The 23,066-nt window shown below is 32.6% G+C and overlaps 1 protein-coding gene across 1 annotated transcript; it reads right to left on the reverse strand.

Annotated features, from left to right (window-relative positions):
- Positions 1–194: 194 nt before the first annotated feature.
- On the reverse strand, positions 195–22,275 carry LOC149905073 (uncharacterized). The gene is made up of 5 exons (XM_090106527.1): positions 22,058–22,275; positions 5,753–5,951; positions 5,569–5,701; positions 4,709–4,822; positions 195–615 (listed from the first exon to the last, which is right to left on the reverse strand). The coding sequence occupies exons 1-5, from the start codon at positions 22,273–22,275 to the stop codon at positions 245–247; spliced, it is 1,035 nt and encodes a 344-aa protein (XP_089962653.1). The 3' UTR covers positions 195–244.
- Between the last annotated feature and the right edge of the window lie 791 nt (positions 22,276–23,066).

Below are 23,066 nucleotides of genomic sequence, written 5' to 3' on the forward strand. Positions count from 1 at the left end.
TAATAGGGTGAATCGAGTGAAAAAAGAGTATGAAATAAATCAGTAGGTACATAACACTATAATCTTATAAGAATCGTTATAATAATGTATTAATCTGAATCGATTATCACTGATCATACCATATATTTGCTTTTCAAAATATAACGAATCATAACTCAATTTACACCAATGAAAAAGGAAAAAACATTAGCAAATATTTTCTTGATTCACATTATTATTTGCGTAACATTTTATCCCCTAGCGATTACGGTGGCGATGACGGTAGTGTTACAGGTGTGAATACACAGCTAAGCGGTGGGTAGGCATACGGGTTTAGTAGCGAGTATGTTTGAGGTGCATGTCCTAACACATGTGCAGGAAACAAACCCTGCCGTTGGGCGATCTTCAGCCGAGACGTTAATTGCTTTTTCCATTTTGTCCTACGGTTTTGAAACCACGTTTTTATCTGTACTTCTGTGAGATCTAGCGCTTTGGATAGCTCCATTCGCTTCGATACGCTTAGGTACTTGTCAAGTTTGAATTCAGCTTCGAGTCTTTCGAGTTGTTTCGCGCTGTAAGCTTGTCGCGGTTTTCTTTCGGGACCGGCTCGACGCGTTCTTCTGTTTGCTTTGTCATCTGTGAACAAAAAAATAATACTTATTATTATTAAAGATACTTAATTAGATAATTATTTAAGTAATTGCATTTTACTATCATTTTGATACCTTTTTTGTAAGTGCTAGTGCGTAATACCATTTACTAAATAGTTACTACGTAAGTTAAAGTGAAGAGAAAGGTTAGAAAGCTAAAAAAATGGAAATTATTTTGAACATTTCCACAAATGAATAGTCATATTAAAGAAAGTATCCATATCACGTGAGCACATTAAATACCATAAAAGTACGCACTCATTTACAAAGTAGCTGCTCTCACTAAAGACAAACATGCGGTCGATTTTTTTCGAATACTAATCGGAAATATCACGGCTTCTCGTTAAGTGGCTATAAACACAATCAGTTTGTTGGCATTGCGCCTGCGCAGTTTGTCATCTCGTGTGTCAACACGCCTTTGTGGCGAGTGTATGGCGAGTGATGGCCTCGCTAACAGACTGCTAACTATTTGCACAAGTGGTTTACAAATTACCCGGACATTTCTATATATTTTTCTGGATATGTTTTCATAGATTGCACATGAGTAGCATATTATAATCAGTTACCCTTAAGTTAATGAGCTACGAGGTCTACGGGCTACGGCCACAGCTACGGCTACGGCTGTTGGTATAAAGTACTCAGAAAACCTAAGAAAGTATTATTCATATATTATGTTAGTGCTAATAAATATCTGGTATGTAACAGTTTTAATGCAGAATAAAAAATTAATGTCAGACTGCTTTTTAAAAATTTTATAGGTAGATAAATAATCAAACAACACTAACCGTTTTTAAAAATGTCTTCAGAAGACGTTGATTTAAGTGTCCATCGTAATACTTAATCATATTTTCATATTTGTTTCTCATCCGTTTTAAAATGCAAATCACCTCATCTGCATAAGTAAGAAGTGCTAAAGTCGTCTATTTGATCGCCCGTAGGTTACTTCATAAAAATTTCACATAGCATTAAACTCAAGTTCGAGTGTGGAGATAGCGTCTCGTTAAGGCGGGGGACAAACAAAGCTTTGTTGGTAATTATCGCTGCGGCAGCTGTTTGTCCACACCTCGGTGCGAAGTCGCGACCACCGACCGTAGCTGATGACAATTCGACGAACGTTCGCGTATCACTGGAACTACGATACCATGACTGTTAGCTTTAGTGTTTAGAGAGTTTGCCTGACATTTTTCACATTAAACGCTATTTGCAAGAATTTTAAATTATGCTTCGTGACTAAAGAATCAATGGTGATTTACTTATTTTTGTGGATAATATTTTTTATTGCTTTAAGCTTTTATTGTTATTTGTTTTAGATCAAGTCGTTATTTGAGATAACCTATGGGTTAGTTCAAAATGTAAATACTAAATAGCAAGGACAGATACGCTTCACTAATTCATTTTCGCTGCAGCTAATAAATGCTGCAATTTTTTATTTTGTAGTTGTAATATTTTAAGAACTTTTTGAACGAACTGAAAAAAGGTCTGAAAGCTATACCTAAATACAATTTGACATAAAAATAACTACCTACTAACTACCATCTTCCTGATTACGGGAAAAATCTTAATTAAGATTTGTAAAATGTTCATCGTAGATATATATATCAATCTTATTTCTAAGTTTCAAACACCAGTTTATTCCACTTTAATTATTAATGATTTGCGTGACGAATAAATTATAGTCGTCGGTAATAGTTTGCATAACATATTTTCATTGACGTGACCGTTGAATTATAACAAGATCAACAACTTATTATAAGACCATCTATAACTATGTCTACTAATTACCGGTTGGGAAAAAAAATGGGGTAACTATATTTATTGGTTGTTACTTCATATTATAAAACAAAGTACTCTACCACGTCTCCCTGTTCGCGATAAAACAAATGTTCATTCCGTTTTGGTTTTCACTAATTGATAGCGTATTTCTCTGGTCCTATATAATTTAAATTTTGTTATATATAATACTAGAGGTCCGCCCCGGCTTCGCCCGTGGTACATATTTCGCAATAAAAGGTAGCCTATGTCCTTTCTTGGGTACCAAAATATCTCCATACCAAATTTCATGTAAGTTGGTTCAGTAGTTAAGGCGTGATTGAGTAACAGACTGACAGACAGAGTTACTTTCGCATTTATAATATTAGTATGGATTAAAGTCACCCCGGCCCCCGACTATTTTCTAGACGATATCAGGCTTTAGGTCCCTACGAGATTTTTTTTTATAATTCACCACGCACATAAATATATTATTATATTATTGATGAAATTATATAAAATAATTACACTTATTTGAGCTTTCAGACTGAAAGCTCATACCACTAGTTATTAGCGAATATTTATTCTCCTACACTGATACACATTATTTATTAGTATAATAATAAAAATTTGTTTCAAGGGATGATTGCGTGAGAGTTGGAGAGAAATACGTGTGAACGGTCACACCCGGGCAATATCACGCAATCTTTAACCACATTAATATTTAATTATTGTTATTTCGAATGTTTTGGTGGTCTTAGCTATTCAGAGGTTTATCTAGATAGTATGTATGTTGTCGACTAGATCTTAAAGCATTAGGTTTAAGTACCAATATAGATTAACAAAAAAAATGTTCCTATAATATAACCTCCGTGGCTTAGAAAGCACGATAAGCTGTAGATTCTGAGCCATTCATATCGGATTTTCATTACATAGAACTAGAAAGATGCAATAAGAGTTTAGTTAAGTTAACCTTAAATAATAATATAATTATAGAGATAAGCTTTTATCAAAACGCACAATTGTAAACCTCAAACTGTGGTGATAAAAATAATAAGAGTTTATATAAGTTAAAAAGTTCGAAGTTTCCAAGGCAAGCCTTAGACTGGAACCCCCAAGGAAAGCGTAAGCGTGGTCGTCCTAAACAAACCTGGCGGCGGACAGTCATAGACGAAGCCAAGAAAATCGGGAAAACCTGGAGCGAGATCAAAAGGGAAGCTCTCGATAGAAACACCTGGCGGAGCAATTTGGATGCCCTCTGCCCCAGCTAGGGGACACAGGAACATAAGTAAGTAAGTAAGTATAGAAGTAAACTATATCAAATAATATTTTATTTATAGAATTTGTTATTTTTATAGTCATAAAATCATCATAATATGAATACATCACATTCTAAAACACTAACTTTATCTCTATTTGGGATATTCTTAAACTTTTATTACAGGATATCATAATATAACTCTGTATGCAGGACAATAATGGACCAAATAAACTATGGAAAATATATAAAAATGGCCCTCTAGCAAAAATTATTCCGTCCGATGAGCTTTTCTACTGACATAATAAATTTGATACCTACAAAATATTGTTCTGTTCTGCTCTGTGTTTCTAATTATGATTTAATTAGTTTTAAACATACAATCATGCTATTAGATTATCGCGTTTAGCACTGGGACGGACTCCTGCCGCCGCTCCTCTTGCTCTACCTATTTATGAAGTAAGTACTCGTATGAACCAGCAGAAACTAACAATAAAATTTTCAGTACACCAAAATCTTAGTAATAATGTCTATAATAAACTCAAGAAGATAATACCTATTTTCTTTTCATTACACCCATGAGTTATTTATTCCCCATAAATCTACGTATGTTCGCAAATTTTTTTACCAAAGAGGTTTTCATCTTACTTCTTCTTTTATACAAAGAATGGAATGTTAAATTTCACATTTTTTTAAACAATTTACTGCTTAATCATTTCAAATCGTTATCATCAGTATCAAATATTATATTTGAAAAAAAGTGATACCTTCTGCCTAGCAAAAGATTAAATGTGTTATCCGTAAAAAATAGCGTGCAAACTAGGATATTAGCCACAGCAACTAAAACAAATTAAATTAATAGCTAGTTAAATTTACTAAGATCCTATAATGAGTGTACCTGTGATAGTTACATAAGAATTAAATTCAAATTCAAAATTTCATCAGTAGCACTAGGTGGTACCTATTCCAATATACTCGTAGGTAAGTAGTAAATAAGCTTACTGTAATAGAATTTGCTCCTCAGCACTTGCCTGCTTTTCCTTTATAATAAAATTATTTTGTATATAATTACCGTAAAAATTGGAAGAAGGCTGCCGTGTGGCCAGCCAATGTGCATAAGCGTGGCCAGCTATAATTTCAGCACCATTCAGGACACTAAGATCAGCACACGTGGATGTTGAGGATACTGTAGAAAAATACACATTTATTCAAACTCAAACATTTATTTATTCAATTAGACTTCTTCTGGAAGCACTTTTGAATCGTTAATACATATTATTTTTAACATTTACCACCGATTCGGAAAGCAGTAGGTATCTACGGAGAAGAACCAGCAAGAAACTCCATAGTTGCGCTTTTAAAATCATGTCAGTATTACAATTTAATTTTACAAAAAATGTAACAGCTTATACCTACATGTTCGTATTCAATGTTCATGTTAACGTCTTTATACGTGTGGGTGCAGGTGATGATGAGTTTGAGTAGTTCTAAATATGCAATTTAAGAATATTTTATATGAATAAGAGCGTAGGTATGAATTAAAGTATGTAACATAAGAGCCAATAGCTAAGTTCTATTTTAATAATTATAGATATTCGTAATTTAGAAAGTTTAATGTTTAGACAAATCATTATATATTTTTTGATTGCATTATGCATTTATGATCTTATCGTTAATACATAATATCACGTCCTTAAACTTTAATAACAATTTACATTTACTTTATGTGTGTACACTGTCTGTCTCTTTAATGGGGAGATAGCCTTTTTATCAAATAATTAATTACCGAATTATCACCACAATCAATTTAATTTATACTGTGACTGAAATTTTAAAATCTATTACTTTTACCGAAATTAAGAGTGTTATTTTACAAATGTAATGTATTTTATTCTGTCATGAAATTTTATGTGAAAATTAATATTAACAAACCATTATGTTCGTCTCCGGCTTCGAGATTGTCATCAGTTTCGCTATTGGAAGGTCTTTCATGTTTTTTACTTTTAAAATTACCTAAAATGTTATCTATTAAAAATGTTTTGCTTTTATTTTCACTATTTACAAGCTTATTATGTGAACTATTTATATTTAAGTTACCGCGTCCACAACTTAATACATCATTTTTATGAGAAAACACATTATTTTTATCGTATAAAAGTTCTTGTGATGCATTCAAACGATTGTAGAGCATTTGAGAATTATCATCCACACTTGATTGGTCACTATTTTCACAAATCACATCAATTGTTTCATTTTCACTGTCGATTTCAGAGTCACCATCATACAAAGAATCATTTTTATTGAGTTCGTATTGGCTATTAAATTTGGAAACAGTATCACAAGTGCTGGATATACGTTCTTGTGTATCCATATTTTATATTTTTAATGAGCGCATGTGAGCATGTTTAGTTATGTTATGTTAAAATATATATTTTTTGATAATTGTAGACCGCAGTGGTGTCGTCAGGCGACTAAATGCGTGCGCGCTATTTGAGACGAACTGATAATTGCTTTTGAAAATAGGTGGTACCAGGTAAACGCTAAAGAGGCTGTAGGTATCGTCGTGAGATGCTCGAATGCTACTGGTTAATAAGTAGCTGGAAGGGATAACGCCATCTTAGTAGGTGGGGCTTATCCGGCCGCCTGCGAAAATTCACACCTTTCTTATATTTGATAACACGCTATATGAGAGCTTTTCACCTCACAAAAGACCAGTAAAAGCTTGAGATGATTCAAATGAAAGGCGATATTGTTTGCATTGGCCCTCAATTTATATGATGAATCGTTTACTTATAAATTGGTATTAGGCGATTTTAGTGCCGGCATAAAAGATGAAACGTTGTAACGCACTTATAACAGAATTTTATATAAGTTTTATCATTTATGTGGTTGTCGCTAATTATAATTTTATGTTTACTATTACATCACGAAATGTCACTATGAAATTGCTTCTGATTTAAAATCAAAATACAACGAAAATTAAAGTACTTTTCGTTGAAATATTTAAATGCATTTCCGCTAGTAAAACACGATGTATTTAGAGCTTATCGATGTATCCCGTGAGATGAGAAAAGATGCTAAAAAGATTTTTGGTAGGTAGTTACTGAGTTTACCTAATCGTAACAAACAATGAGATAGAATAACACATATTCCTTCAACAAGAATATAACTTTAATAAAAAGAAGAGTCATTTAAAAAAAAATCTATATGTAAAAACCATCTAAAATATTAGCTAATAACTTAAACTTTTTGATTCGCAAGAACTATTTTAAAGGTAATTCAAATAAGAGTTATTTTTTCTTATAGAAAATAAAATTATCGTTATTTATTAATGCGAACATAATATTTTTAAGTTATTAAATTTTTAGAACAAGTCGAATTAAGAAAGAAACCATTTAATTTAATGTAGAGCCATCAGAGCTTTCAAAATCTAAACTATTATTATTAAATATATCCTTATATGTAATGATGTTTTAGGGGTAGATTGCACCTTTGTTAAGTTTCCTGATACTCATTGCACAAAGCACTTACCACCTCCTACTCAGATTAAAAACATGATTCTAATATTATAATAATTCAAATTTTCTTAGTACTAAAAGTTATTACAGCTCGCTCTGGTTATCAAGTCCAAAAACAACATAAAGCTCTGTTTTAGTAACGTTAGAAGTTTGCAGAATTATGTTATATTCCCGCTAGATGTCGCTTATAAAATGACGTCGTATTCGTGGAAACCATTTCATTTTAGTTAAAGAAAATGGCCGCTAGATGGCGAGTGTTGTATCTCTATTTTTCTCAAAGATGCTCAACAGGTGAACAATCTTATTGTTCCTATTTATTATTTAGGGATGTATCTATTTACATTTGATTTGATGACTGAATAAATAAGATTTTCGGCTGCGCATTGCTTTTGTATTTCCGTTTACAAAATATTTTAGACTTTAGAGGTAAATATTATCGGTAAAGTCCATAAATTGTCGGTTTAGTATGTTACATTTATTTTACAAAATAATAGATATCCTATGGACATATGAATAAGTTACAGAGGTTAAGACTTCAGAGCATATTATTATAATGTAAATCGCACTTTTCTTGAGTTAGGTAGGCAACTATCTACTAAATATTTATTGTATTTTATTATGGTCCAGTGTTTTCACGAACTTATTTGCGTAGGTTTCGTTTGATACAACAACATTTAGCTATCGATTTTCTCGGTCTGAAAAACATATAGGTAACTAACTAGGTACTTATATTTTTTATATGAAATAAAAACACTTTTGAAATGGAGATATTTTTCCCATATCTCCAGTGATTGCCCTCCACATGAATATAAGTAATGTATCATCTTAAAGTAATATTATATTAAATAGAATTAATAATTCAAACTTCGTATATATTTACTGTGACCATACACATTCAACAGATTCATCTCTGACAACATAATTTTAATCAGCTCAAAGCAAAAAACTTTGAAATGAAAAAGATCCAAGTAATCATACGTACAAAATATAATACGCTCTGTAAAACGAACTTTTATTTTGACGACATTCTGTTGTCTAGAGGTCGTATATCAATCAGATGGATGTAAGTCTCGTGGAGCCTTTGCTCCTTTGTACGTGATAACTATCGAGTCGTGTTACCGACTGTGAAATGGGAGATTTTTTACGCTCTCACCTTTATTTAGGGCATTCGCGGAATATGCGCTTGTCAAATCGGTATTCAGAAGATAAAACCACATGAAACCGAAGTTCGAATTTTTAATAGGATTCTAAATAGAACTTCTAGAACTTTTGGAAGAGTTTCATCGGTCTGAATAAGTAGTTCTTGTAATAATAACATATTTTTGGAATTAAATTAAAACATGCATTTCGACAGACTACACAATTAAATCTTAGATTTTTCCCAACCTCCTTACATTCTCTCTCATTAAATTCCATCGTAAAATTACTTCCTCAGGCAGTAAAAATCATACAACTTTCTTTTGACGTCCTAGTCGTAGCGCAAAGTGTAAAGTCTAAAATGTCAAAGTATTACTATAGCACGGTGCTTTACTATAAAGTATACTCATGTAGCTACGCCATTACGTGTGATATGTTGAGTGAGTAAATGGGATAGTTTGCCGGGCTGAGTGCTGTTCGAAAATAACTATGTACAAGCTATACTATAGCTCTATTTTAGACTATAATAAAACATCTATATGCTAGTGATGTCTTGATCGAATTTAGGGCATAGAGCCCAATAATTAGCGACGACTAGCCTGTTTATATGTACAAGCGTGTGTGCAAATATTGCCTGTTTCTACATTCTAGTAATTAGAAATCAGGTCCTACAACGAAGGGCTTAGTAAAATTGCTAATAACTTCCATATCTTATTACATTTTGTTTGTATTACACAAAGTTTGCATCAAAATTTGATCCCGGATCTTTCGATCTAACTTAAATTTTATTCACGGCATAACGCTCGGAACTTTGCTCGGAATATTAGAATGCCATTAAATGCTCTAGTGAGTTGAAAAACAACATGTGATATTAATGTATAATGTATATAGGTATGTTATTCTATACAACATTTTCTGAACAACCTTAGTACCCAAAAGCCCGTAAATGCACAAAAGACAGTCGATATTCTAAAATTGGTACTCGAAAAAGATGTTCATAGAATGTGAAATGTTCAAAATGTTCATAGAATACAGGTAAAGTATCAATTGATTCCGACTTGCTTTGTGTACATGGTAACATAGAGTTTTAGAAGTGAATAAAAGGTAGAAAATAACCCTTATAGTTCCATGAAATTTAACATCGCTCCATACATTACTGTCTTATTACTCAGGCTTTATTATCACTGCGTAAGCATAAAAAAATAAGAAGAGCAGCTGGGTTTATGGTGTATAATCAAATGTAAGTGATTTGAATTGTTTTTTTTTTTTGTTTATGAATCGTACCCAAGCACAAAATGTTCTTATTTTGATTATAATATAAATGATTCTTAAAACAGCAGTTTTATAATAAAAAAAAAAAAATATATTTAAATGTCCAATTCGGAGTTAGTTTTGGTTTGTTTGAAACTATCAACATAAGTAGACAATTTTATGTGAAAAATACATATTAATTATTACCTGAAGAGCAATAGGTACCAAATATGTGTATGTAGCAGAGGCGGCTCGTGACAAAATTTTATGGGTGTTCACTTGAAATAAAACACTGAAAATACATGGTGTAAAGTATTTGCCTGACATTTATCAAAAAAATTACATATAAAGGAAATACATAGTTACGTCTTTCTTTTTGGTGTGCAAAAATATCTATAACTTAAAGCGACAAGACATTCGTAAATGTATGTTGTTGCTTTCATCACAACCACACAACCACGGTGTTTTCACATATTGTTCAGATTTAAACACACGCGTATATTATGTTTTCGTTTTTGTCGTATATTTTTGCGTAAGATCAAGTTCAGGCCGTGGCGGTCCCTTAGCTTTACATTCAAGCCGAATTTGTAACGTTTTATCACACTTTTTAATGAACGCCACATTATAATTATTGTTCATTTTAACACTCACAAGTAATACTGATAACTACAGGCTATTTCAACACGTATTTTATAATTTTAATTAGAAAATTGCATGAATCGCGCGCGTGCATTGAAGTTGACTCGAGTGTTTGTTTATATGTATTATAGAAGTGGCAACTGGCAACGTCGCAAATCGCAATCGCTGTCCTGCCTGGCGGTAAAAACGAACCGGCAACGTTTGCGGGTGCGGCGCTCCGAATTTTGCTACTTTACCATAGAAAATCTTTTGTTTCACGCGCATGGCTCTGGCAAAACCCTCTCTTTCACTCCTATTGGATTTCGTATTAGGAAATGTACTAAATCTTTTTTCATTGGGGCGCAATCGTGAGCGCTCCGCTTCGCGCGTTACATAATACAGTAGGTATTATACAGGCGTATGGGATGATGGAATGATGGATATATTCATGGGTATTAACAGTAGTTTTAAAGATTACGATTGATTTTAAATAGTAATAATTAATGTTAATAATTAAATTAAGGAGTATGATTTTATTATAATTATTTATGGGAGTTCACTGCACCAGCGCTCCTTAGGGCGAGCCGCCTCTGGTATGTAGTTATATTATATTTAAATCCGTAGATAGATAGCTAGATTCTGCTTAGTAACAATGTGAAGTATATACTTCCAATGGGAACAATAAGTAATGATTTTCTCATTTGCATAAACTAATACGATTACGGTTTCGGCTCTTATCGGATTAGAGGTCCCTTTTGGACGTTATGCTAATATTTATCATCTATTAAATTTGGTAAATTTCTATTTTAAATTTGATAGAGTTGGCGGATTTTGATGACTCGTAATCTAACAATAGGTAAATAATTATTTTCTAAGGCAACTAACACAAAAATTGTGGCATAGATAATATTATATTATACCAGTAATTGTGGTAAGCTTGAAAGTCTTATAGTAACAGTAACTTCGTCTTGATGCTTCGAAAGGCATACATGGACCCGTGTGTTGTCACAAGGACGCCCTTAATATAAACTCCTGGACTTCAGGTGTTTGGAACAACTTTTTCAACGAGTCAGTTACTTACTGACCAAAGGATGAAGCTTAACAGACTCTGGTAGAGTAAAGGTATGCCATGTACAGTTTAACTGAAAGTTCATCTATTTCTAATGTCTTTCTTGATCTATGAATAAATTAATGTACCAACATAAAGAAAACAGAAAATTTATTAAGTATATGATTATGTACCTATGATATAAATTACGATAGGCAGATATCATGTGAATAAAATGTATGTTTTATAGAGTTCTATATATTCAATGATTTAAGCCGAGTTTTCGAACTTTACACCAAGCGGTTATATGTGTGTTCTAAATTTCTGAGTGTTAATTATGGCCGAGTTTATATTTTAAAATATGTATGGTACGACCGTTAATAAAATATAATTGTGTTGCATTTTAATCAATTATAATATATATAAATTAGTATATTTACTTTACCTATTATTTTAATGCTACTTAGTACTTACTTATAAAAAGGAGTTACATTTGTTCTTCATAAAGCAATATTATTATAAAATATAATTAAAAATTTTAAAGTAAAAAAAAGTAAAACTCAATTTGAATTTTCAATAGAAAATATGAATTTTATTCATGAGGATTTGTTACTAGCTGCGTTGTCAGTTTTAAGTATCTGTGCAACTGTTGGAGTCCATAAAATGTAGGTTAAGTTGCTCACGAATTGATGCAAAAATCAGTTGAGCAATTTAGCCATGATAACGCATTTATAAGATTGTAAAATATAAAAAATATTAACTTGCTATTCTCTATGATTTAAAAAATAATAAATCAAATTCTGTAAATATATAAACTTCGCAACGTATATACAGTACATCGTACTTACGTCGTATCATATCATCGTACATCGCACTATACGAATTCTTATCGTATTTTGCTTTTAACATCAGTGATCATATAAGTGTAAGAAGGCACTAAACATTTTTGTAAACGCAAGCTTATAGAAATAATCTCTAAAGAATAATCCTTTAGATACCTTCCTACCTAAGTTCCAAAAATTAAATATACAGTGTGTCCGGACATGACATACCGATATTTGAAGGGGCTATTCTCCAGGTATTTTTATCGACAATTCAACCCCTCTACAGTCCCCTACCTCACCCCCCTCAAAATGGTTTTCGAATTTTTTAAAGTATGTTTCATCACTCTTATCAATTAAATTTGTTTAGTGGTCCCTAGAATAACTTGTTATTGTTCAAATAAAACCAAATTTAGTATTTTGTGACACTCACTTTCGAAGTTATTACAATTTTCATAAATTCACTATCCGAATTGATAGGTTTGCCATTTTGAGGGGGGTGAGGTAGGGGACTGTAGAGGGGTTGAATTGTCGATAAAAATACCTGGAGAATAGCCCCTTCAAATATCGGTATGTCATGTCCGGACACACTGTATATTTACTTACCTACTAAGATTTTTTTAACTTCTTATCGAGTAATTCACGAACATCATTAGCATTACAAGAACGCCTAGGCTATTAGCATTAAAACTGTTAATGCTGCCTGCTAAAATCTTTTTTATTAGAGATGAAAAAATAATACATTGTCGCTTAAAGTGGTAATTTAAAATTGCCCAACATGGGGTTGTCCTTTTTCATCTGAATTATTGACATCCATTGTCGTATACTTCCTATAACATACCCCGCATCATCAATAACGGTTGAGTTGTCCAGAAGAAAATTAAGAGGGTGATGTTTGCTTTCATGGGAAATACAAAAAGTTAATGAATATGTCCTATATATTTTGTAATTTGCCGGACAAATGTGTAGTTCAACATCATGCTATGGAGCGACTTAATGTTAAGCTTTGCAGAATATAGGTTATTTTAATTTGTGTCTCTTTAGTTTGTGAACGCAAACGGTTTTTAACTTAGTAGTAAGTATATTAATTCTTTCAAATTGGATTACAATTTGCCAATATTATTTTTCGGAAAGAATTTTCGCAAGGAAGGAGAGTTTGTGAAAACTTATTGAATTATTTTATAAAACGGAGGTACTTTTTCTTGGATGTCTATTGATCTCCTTATTAAAATTTACATCCAATACTTAGATTTTTATGTCGTTATCATAATGTACCTATTGTATAATTCAGAATATTTTCCTTAATGTATTTAAGCCCTCCATAGCATCATAAATAACACACTCGTTATACGCTTAGTATACATGCACAAAGGAATGTTTGTCCCCGACCGCATTTTAGGGAATCGTCGGAAATCTTTTCATTTTTACTCTTTTAGATCTTTATCTTTTCTGAGCCTAAAATTTTTCAATTCAGACTAGAGTTAAGGATATATTTTTTATTTTCGTAAGCTTTTGTCCAGTAAATACGGTTTTAAACTTGCGTAATGCTCGTGTTGTTGTGCAGATTTTCAAGGTGGAAAAAAAGTTAATTACATTGAAAAGGACTGATCTTTCATAAAACAAAAAACAAAACAGTTTCAGTTTCTAAAGCGTTCATCTAAATCATAATCAATAATATTGTTTCGTGCGTCAAAGTGTCAAAGAAAAACAAAGCCAATAACAATACGGTAAAATTAATATCTACTTGGCCATCGTCCACGACTATTCTTTGTTAATAAAAATTCCGTACTTCCTTGAGAGAAAATTTTGCTCTTTCTATCCTGTTGTTATTTTACCTGTTACCATAAATGCTTTTACGCCCAGAGAACAACCATTGTTATAGTAGATTTACGACAAAGTTCAAAAATGAAAGTAATTGAATTACTAAGTACTGAGTATTTTACGCTTGATTACAATATGAATTTGAAACAGAACATGTTTCAGTAACTTAAGACTTTATGACGTAAGGAGTACATTGATATTTGTGAAAATATGATATGCTTGTAAATTCCCATACTTGACTTGAAGTTGTTCATTTTATTTGACTTGTTGTCTGTTTTATTTATTAACATAATTTATAAATATGAAGCGAATGACTCGTTTTATTATAATGAAATATGATTGAAATGCGATGCAGCGTGTTAAGGATACGATAATAATGAAGATAATAATTTAACATAATTCATTAACGTGCGATATTGTAACTACCAACACTCTATTATACTATATCACTCTTTTCTACATTAATTTCTTACTTGATATCTATATTAATTATTATTTATGTACCCAATTATATTTTTAGTTTTTTAGATAGAGCCGCGGAGAATGGCTAGTGTTGAATAACGATTATGTTTTTACATGTCTCCAGTAAATGTAATTGTGGAATTTAAACACCCGAGACACGTAGGTACGGGCTATTTCAGCGACAAACAAAAAAAATATTTTTGTTTGTGTTTTATGAATATGGAGATTTGTTGAATTTTAAATGTTGTTTAATTATATATTTAACGAGTCCCTTTTTATAAAGAGGACTGCTCGTTTTTTCGCTGAGGTATTCTTAGTATCTCTAGAATTCTAGGTAATAATGTTATGAATATTTGAATAATTTATATATCTATTTTATCGTAAAAACTAGAGAACTGTGAAAGACGACGCGACGTGTTCTTTAAGCACTAAATATTTATTTTTATGAGCATTTGTCCATTTATACTATGAATAAGGTATATATCTATACATATAATAAATCTGTAGAAGAGTCAATTCTGTACATTGAAAATATTGAAGAAATAAATAGCAGGGGGTGTTACTGGATCGATACCAAACCCAAATATGTGATTAAAAAAAATTTTGTCTGTCTGTCTGTCTGTCTGTCTGTCTGTCTGTATGTGAAGACATCACGTGAAAACTACCGGTTCGATTTCGATGAAACTTGGTATAATTATACCTTATTAAAAATGGCGTAAAATAGGATACTTTTTATCCTGGAAAAATACGTAGAAAAAAATTAGTCTTAATTTTTCAGTTTTATCCATAGACGTTGTTCTGTAGAACCGCGAACACACGTTGCGTATTATTATAGGCCTAGCCGTATTTGGGTCCAATAGATATTTATAAGATGTTATTGTCAGAGTTACTCAAAATGGAGAAATAAACCATCCACGCGAAGACCGACATCCGCGCGGACGGAGTCGCGGGCGGAAGCTAGTCCATACTAATATTATAAATGCGAAAGTAACTCTGTCTGTCTGTCTGTTACTCAATCACGCTTTAACTACTGAACCAATTTGCATAAAATTTGGTATAGAGATATTTTGATACCCGAGAAAGGACATAGGATAGGTTTTATCCCGGAAATCCTACGGGAACGGGTTTTTCTTTGAAAACGCGGGCGAAGCCGCGGGCGGAAAGCTAGTTATATCATAATCTGTAAGCAAACCACGCAAAAAAAATGGAGTTTCGTCTTATCTGGTCTTTTTATGGCAATGAGTTAAAAAAGTTTTCAGTAAGTATATGATTGTTTATTATGTTTTCATTAATTTTAGTTCTTGATTTCACTCAAATATGCAATTCAATCTTTGAAACGTAATGGAAAGTTAGTTCAGCACTTTTCTACGGTTTTCATATTCACACACCTGAAAAAATATTCAAGTCTGAGGTTCACACAAATTTTATAAATTCGAATTCGCTTTATAGTCCATTGAATAAAAAGTTCTAGAGTGCGTGAGTTAGTAACGTAAGATGTTTCTTTGGAAACATGTCAAGAGTCCCTAGGTAATAAACATACTAAAACCCCGGGACACTAGGAGGAGCCTCGGAGTGGGGGGAGGGGGGGAATGGGTCCATTTTTTCATTTTTCGCTTAAATCTCAAAAACGGTACATGTTAGAGAAAAGCTTTCAAGGAAAAGTTGAAAGGCCATAAAATTATCTACAAGTTGTACCTCAATCATTTTTTCCTATATCCTTACCGTTTCTGAGTTATACGCAGTAAAAAATGATTTTGGCTCAAAAAATTTCCCCATACCGATCAAAAAATATTTCTTTCTTCCAAAAAACTCAAATGTGCAACTTGTGACCGGTACTGATAGATTGCTCTTAATTAGGTCTAAAATTGGTAAAATAAACACATTCCTCCATGGAAGCCTTTAGGAGGAATCGATTGTCAAAATATTATATTAGGGCAGTTTGAGTTACTGAACTTGATCTTTTTATTTTTTTCTTCCAAAAAACTCAAAAGTGCAACTTGTGACCGGTACAGATAGATTGCTCATAATTAGGTCTATCATTGATAAAAATACCAGATTCCACCACGGAGGCGTTTACGGGGAATTGAATTTTATTAGGGTAGTTACGATACTTGAACTTTTTATTTTTTTTCTTCCAAAAAACTCAAAAGTGCAACTTGTGACCGGTACAGATAGATTGCTCATAATTAGGTCTATAATTGGTAAAATAAACACATTCCTCCATGGAAGCCTTTAGGAGGAATCGATTGTCAAAATATTATATTAGGGTAGTTTGAGTTACTGAACTTGATCTTTTTATTTTTTTCTTCCAAAAAACTCAAAAGTGCAACTTGTGACCGGTACTGATAGATTGCTCTTAATTAGGTCTATCATTGATAAAAATACCAGATTCCACCACGGAAGCGTTTACGGGGCATTGAATTTTATCAGGGTAGTTACGATACTTGAACTTTTTATTTTTTTTCTTCCAAAAAACTCAAAAGTGCAACTTGTGACCGGTACCGATAGATTGCTCATAATTAGGTCTATCATTGATAAAAGTACCAGATTCCACCATGGAGGCGTATAGGAGGTATTGAATTTTATTAGGGTAGTTAGTTATAAAGTTCAAGTATCGTAACTACCATAATAAAATTCAATACCTCCTAAACGCCTCCATGGTGGAATCTGGTTTTTTTATCAATGATAGACCTAATTATGAGCAATCTATCGGTACCGGTCACAAGTTGCACTTTTGAGTTTTTTGGAAGAAAAAAAATAAAAAGTTCAAGTATCGTAACTACCCTGATAAAATTCAATTCCCCGTAAACGCTTCCGTGGTGGAATCTGGTATTTTTATCAATGATAGACCTAATTAAGAGCAATCTATCAGTACCGGTCACAAGTTGCACTTTTGAGTTTTTTGGAAGAAAAAAATAAAAAGATCAGGTTCAGTAACTCAAACTACCCTAATATAATATTTTGACAATCGATTCCTCCTAAAGGCTTCCATGGAGGAATGTGTTTATTTTACCAATTATAGACCTAATTAAGAGCAATCTATCAGTACCGGTCACAAGTTGCACTTTTGAGTTTTTTGGAAGAAAAAAATAAAAAGATCAAGTTCAGTAACTCAAACTACCCTAATATAATATTTTGACAATCGATTCCTCCTAAAGGCTTCCATGGAGGAATGTGTTTATTTTACCAATTATAGACCTAATTATGAGCAATCTATTTGTACCGATCACAAGTTGCACTTTTGAGTTTTTTGGAAGAAAAAAAATAAAAAGTTCAAGTATCGTAACTACCCTAATAAAATTCAATTCCCCGTAAACGCCTCCGTGGTGGAATCTGGTATTTTTATCAATGATAGACCTAATTATGAGCAATCTATCTGTACCGGTCACAAGTTGCACTTTTGAGTTTTTTGGAAGAAAAAAATAAAAAGATCAAGTTCAGTAACTCAAACTGCCCTAATATAATATTTTGACAATCGATTCCTCCTAAAGGCTTCCATGGAGGAATGTGTTTATTTTACCAATTTTAGACCTAATTAAGAGCAATCTATCAGTACCGGTCACAAGTTGCACATTTGAGTTTTTTGGAAGAAAGAAATATTTTTTGATCGGTATGGGGAAATTTTTTGAGCCAAAATCATTTTTTACTGCGTATAACTCAGAAACGGTAGGATATAGGAAAAAATGATTGAGGTACAACTTGTAGATAATTTTATGGCCTTTCAACTTTTCCTTGAAAGTTTTTCTCTAACATGTACCGTTTTTGAGATTTAAGCGAAAAATGATAAAATGGACCCATTCCCCCCCTCCCCCCACTCCGGGGCTCCTCCTAGTGTCCCGGGGTTTTAGTATGTTTATTACCTAGGGACTCTTGACATGTTTCCGAAGAAACATCTTACGTTACTAACTCGCGCACTCTAGACCCCCCATGGAGGGACTCATTCAATGGACTATTAGCTTCCTATCTGTTATTTTTTTTCAAACTGTAACATAAAATAGATTGTTTTAACTGACATGTGCTTTTAACAAACCATCAAAATGCTATCATTTCATGGAAACCTAATGAGTACCTGAATTTTTAGGAATATCTTGTTAAATTTTCTCACTTCCAGTAGCGGATATTTCTATAAATGTAAATAAAGTTTTCTGGGAAATTTTTATCCTTAATAACTTCTTTCATGTGTCGTGGCCGACGAGATCAGGTTAAACTAAGTTTTGGTGATTAAATTAACGCTGTTTGCTGGACTTAAAGACATAATTTTCATTTCTTGAAACATACAGTCATGTTAAAGAGAAAATAAATTTAAAAACATATCTACGGTGTTTGTAAAGAAGATGGAATATAATGTTAAAAGTTCTGTAATTAAAAATGGTATAAATTATGTCGGAACAAGTCAAGTGATAATTAGAAATACATAAATAGGTCAAGGACGTAGAAGAGAAGATTAGAAATACATAAATAATGTAACGAATGCCAAATGAAAATATTAGCTTTTACTATTTATTATTCCTTAAAAAACTTAGAGGCATAGGTAAAAAATTGAACTTTGACCTCGTTTCAAAGTCTACTTTCTGAAAGAAATGCTTCAAAAGTAAAGCATATCGACACCTCGTGACAACTCGCAGTTTGTCTTGGCAGAATTTATTTCTTTCTGATACCGTCTCCACTGGGCATTTCTGAGTCCCTACACCTAAGGTAAGCGGATAAGTGACAAACTATTCGCGCTGTGTACAAATGAACCGACAGTGAAGAAAATGCGTGTGATTCTAAGCTTATAATGATGCATTTTTATAGTAATGTAAAATCATTGATGTATTTGTTATTGTACTTAATTTAGAAAACATATATAATACTAACTATTTAAGCCTTAACTATTTTATAGATCTATATATTCCAACTGGCTTATAAATTTGCGCCAAATTTAATCGTATAATATATCAGATAGGAAAAAAATATTTGACAATATGATTTGAAATTAATATCATTTAAATTTTCGTATTGAAAGTCGCTTTTAACTTACACTCTAGGCTCTAGGCAGTTGGTAATACACAAATGTAAACGAGATGGCCGTAAATATTCCCGTCACAAATGTTCTACCGTCACATATCCAATTTTACTAACGCTTATCTATGAGTTGTATTTATTTTACACTAGCTTGATCCCGGGGCTTCATTCGCGTGGTTACCGGATAAAAATCTATAATCTATCTCTGTATTAAATTTCGTACAGCTGTTTTTGCGTGATAGAGTAACAAACGTACAACTCGACCAAGCTAAGTTTGCACCTCGCGTCGATTACGTCACACTGACGCTTACTTACGGTCTGCAAAATAGGATTCGTTATGACTTAAAAAAATTAAATAAATGTTTGTTAGATTTTACTTTGCATTTATTGTTTTTAACATTGTATTTATACATTAAAATATACACAAAAATGCATTCTAACGAGGTGCAAACTTAGCTTGCAGTACACAAACTTGCAGGTACTTATACATACATATAACTAATCTATATAAGCGATCAAATTAATATCATAAATCAATATAATTAATATCATTTTTGCTGATCGTGAAAGTGTAAAGAAGCAGAAATGTATAAAATAAGCCTTATTTATTTGCAAACAGGAAATCAACTACTCTTCTATCTTCTAAATTATTACATCAAACATCAATGAAAGCAAATCAAGTGGCAATAAAAACAGTTATTCTGCACTACTCTCATTCCGTGCAAAACCGACTTTACTAGGTCACGCCGATACTCCATCGAAGCCATCAATGACAATGAAGTCAAAGACACAATAGACGGTAATATCAAGTTGAGATTCCGATTGTTGAAATTCGTTTGTAGTTATTTTGGCTGTGTGAAGTACTTCAACCTTAGAAAGCTAGACATTTTGGCGACGACCAAATAAAGTTTTAACGCACCCACAATTTAATATTGTAAGTCATTCCACTAACTTTAGATGGATGAAATTGTCTTGGATAATTTGACGTCAATGTCTATATCGTAGAAAATGTTATGGTAAGATGAATATACCTAATTCTTTTTTCTCTCTTGTGCTTAAATAACGGTCATAGATAATTGATAACGGACTAGCATGTCGAATAAGTACTTGATAAAAGGTTAGGTAGTGTTCAAATTTTTGCCTTAATTGGTATATTAGCCGTAAATGGAGTGGTTATTTTAAAGTAAATATGTATTGACTTATTCAATAAATGATTTCACATTCTTAACAAAGAATAAAACCCTGGCCCAAAGCTGATATGGAGTGTTATTATTTCCAATTTTCAAGAAAGAAAAACCAACACCACTTTTATTCACTTTATCAACCTTTCATTTTTTAATTTTTTAATGTGTGTAAAGAAATTTTATCAACATCAATGTTTATTTAACCGAAAATCAATTGTTTGTGTTTTTTTCATACTATATTAACATTACATAATAAATTTTACTAAAACGTTTTTTATTTACCAAAAAACAATCGCTTACGGAAATAATTTACGACCAAATAAATATAAAAGCACTTGATTAATTGGATTTTCCGTCGAATGTCTGTAAGGATTATTTGAAAATCAGGTCATTTTCATTTACGAACGTGTAGTGCTGTTCCATAATGTCAATTATAATGAAAAATTATCATTCCTTATTGAATTATCAATATGATTGAGTGTTACTTTCATTTAAATTTATCATAAATACGAGTAAATATGATCTATCGTGATGTCATATTTCAATTACTCAAATTTTAATTAATCTTATATCTTATCTTCTTATATATAAAAATGAATCGCAAAATGTGTTGGTAAGCGCATAACTCGAGAACGGCTGAACCGATTTCGATAATTCTTTTTTTATTATATTCCTTGAAGTACGAGGATGGTCTTTATATAGAGAAAACGTAAACATATACCACGGGCGAAGCCGGGGCGGACCGCTAGTACTATATGAAATACAAGAATGTAAAAAATGTAGAGGTGGTAATAGGTATTACAAATAAATTTTACCTAGTTAATAGGTAATAACTAGGTAACCTTTTAAAGACTGTAGCAATCTTCATGAAATTATATTGGACTTTAATTTTCTATATTACCTATAACCAATTGATTAAATTTCCCAGAACATCTTTACCAATGCTGGAAATGTTATACAAGTACATACTTGAAATAAGTTCAAAAATATGTAAGGCGTTAAACTATGATTTTAGTATTTTCACGTCCGCGCACTTACCAAGCAGCCATAAGCCGGAAATTTCAGGTATCTTGTACAAGTAATATTTAAAACGTAGGTAATATTAACATGGTTGTTTAAAATTCCATTATCAAATACTCAAATAGTTTGTATTTAAGTATTAAAATAAATCAAATAAAAAATAAAATATCCTTTATTGAATTATTATGTACATTAATGGACGACTAAGATCCGTTAGGCAAAAATAAAAATACAAGAGTTACATTACATTACACAGTTATTGAAATAACACAAAAAGTATCAATTTAGAAGTTATTTAAATATTAACGCAGAAGCCGTATTATTAAAATATCAGTAAAATAAAAATAATCATTGATTATTAAATAAAATCTTCAAGCGTAGGGAGAACAGATACCTTCTAGGGAAGCGCGTTATACCATCTTAGACCACATCTGAGATTGTGGTCAAGCGCTTCCCTATCGACCATTATTTAAAAAAGATAAATAAAAAAACCTAAATATCATATTATGTTTTCCGAGCAAGTTACTACTTACTTACTCCTGTGGCGCTGAAACCCCGAAGTGGGTCTTGGCCTCCGAGACGAGAACTCTCCACCTTGCCCGGTCCTGAGCGGTCTCTTGCCAATTGTCACTGGCTTGAAGCGCACTCAGGTCCCTCTCCACTTGATCGCGCCAGCGATACTTGGGTCGACCCACCGGCCGACGGCCCGAGGGACGGCCCAAGTATGCTCTCTTCAGACCTCGTTCCTCACCCATTCGCTCTACTTTCGCTCGCTTTTATTTCCCCAAGTATATTTGGCTCGGCCATGAGTTTTTCTAATTCGGCATTCTTCCGGATTCTCCAACTTCCATCCTCTTGTCTGATAGGACCAAAGATTTTCCTAAGAAGCTTTCGTTCTGTGACTAAAAGGTTACGCTCTTCGTTCTGGGTTAGGGTCCAGGCTTCACAACCATAAGTAAGTATTGGTCTTATAACCGTTTTGTATATCCGCAGTTTGGTTTTTTTACTCAGAAGCCTAGACACGAGGACTTTATGCAAGGCAGCACCACACTTGAGGGTATTTTGTATGCGGATTTTAATCTCTTCCTCTCTAGTGTGTGCATCCGTTATCGTGCAACCCAGATATCTGAAGCTAGCTACTCCCGTGTACGTCGTATCTCCAACCTGTAGGTTTTGGCGTTGAGTGTGGGGTGCGTGATAATGGTAAATAATACACTAGGTACAGTACCTTTGGGTGATGCACAAATAACCACACACTCACAGTTTTAACGTTTATTACTCCACGTAGAAGGAGAGAGACAATTATCAGATACAAGCAACACTTTGGGCATGAAAATACAAGAACAAAAAAGACACTGACTAGATGCGCATTCGGTAACTAAGATCGAACTGTTAATTTTACAATTGTGAAGAAACTTGAAGAAATATTCCGATCTACCCGCTGGGACCGTGATAATTTCGTCGCGGCACGCATACTACGCGAATACCGCGACTCCGTCATAAAATAATAAATATTATAATTATTTTGTATGAGTGTAATGCATGT

The sequence above is a fragment of the Colias eurytheme genome, chromosome 10 (genome assembly GCF_061535395.1).
Source record: "Colias eurytheme isolate Ceu_HAF_F1 chromosome 10, ilColEury1 Martin Lab GWU primary, whole genome shotgun sequence".
Classification (NCBI taxonomy): Eukaryota; Metazoa; Arthropoda; class Insecta; order Lepidoptera; family Pieridae; genus Colias; species Colias eurytheme.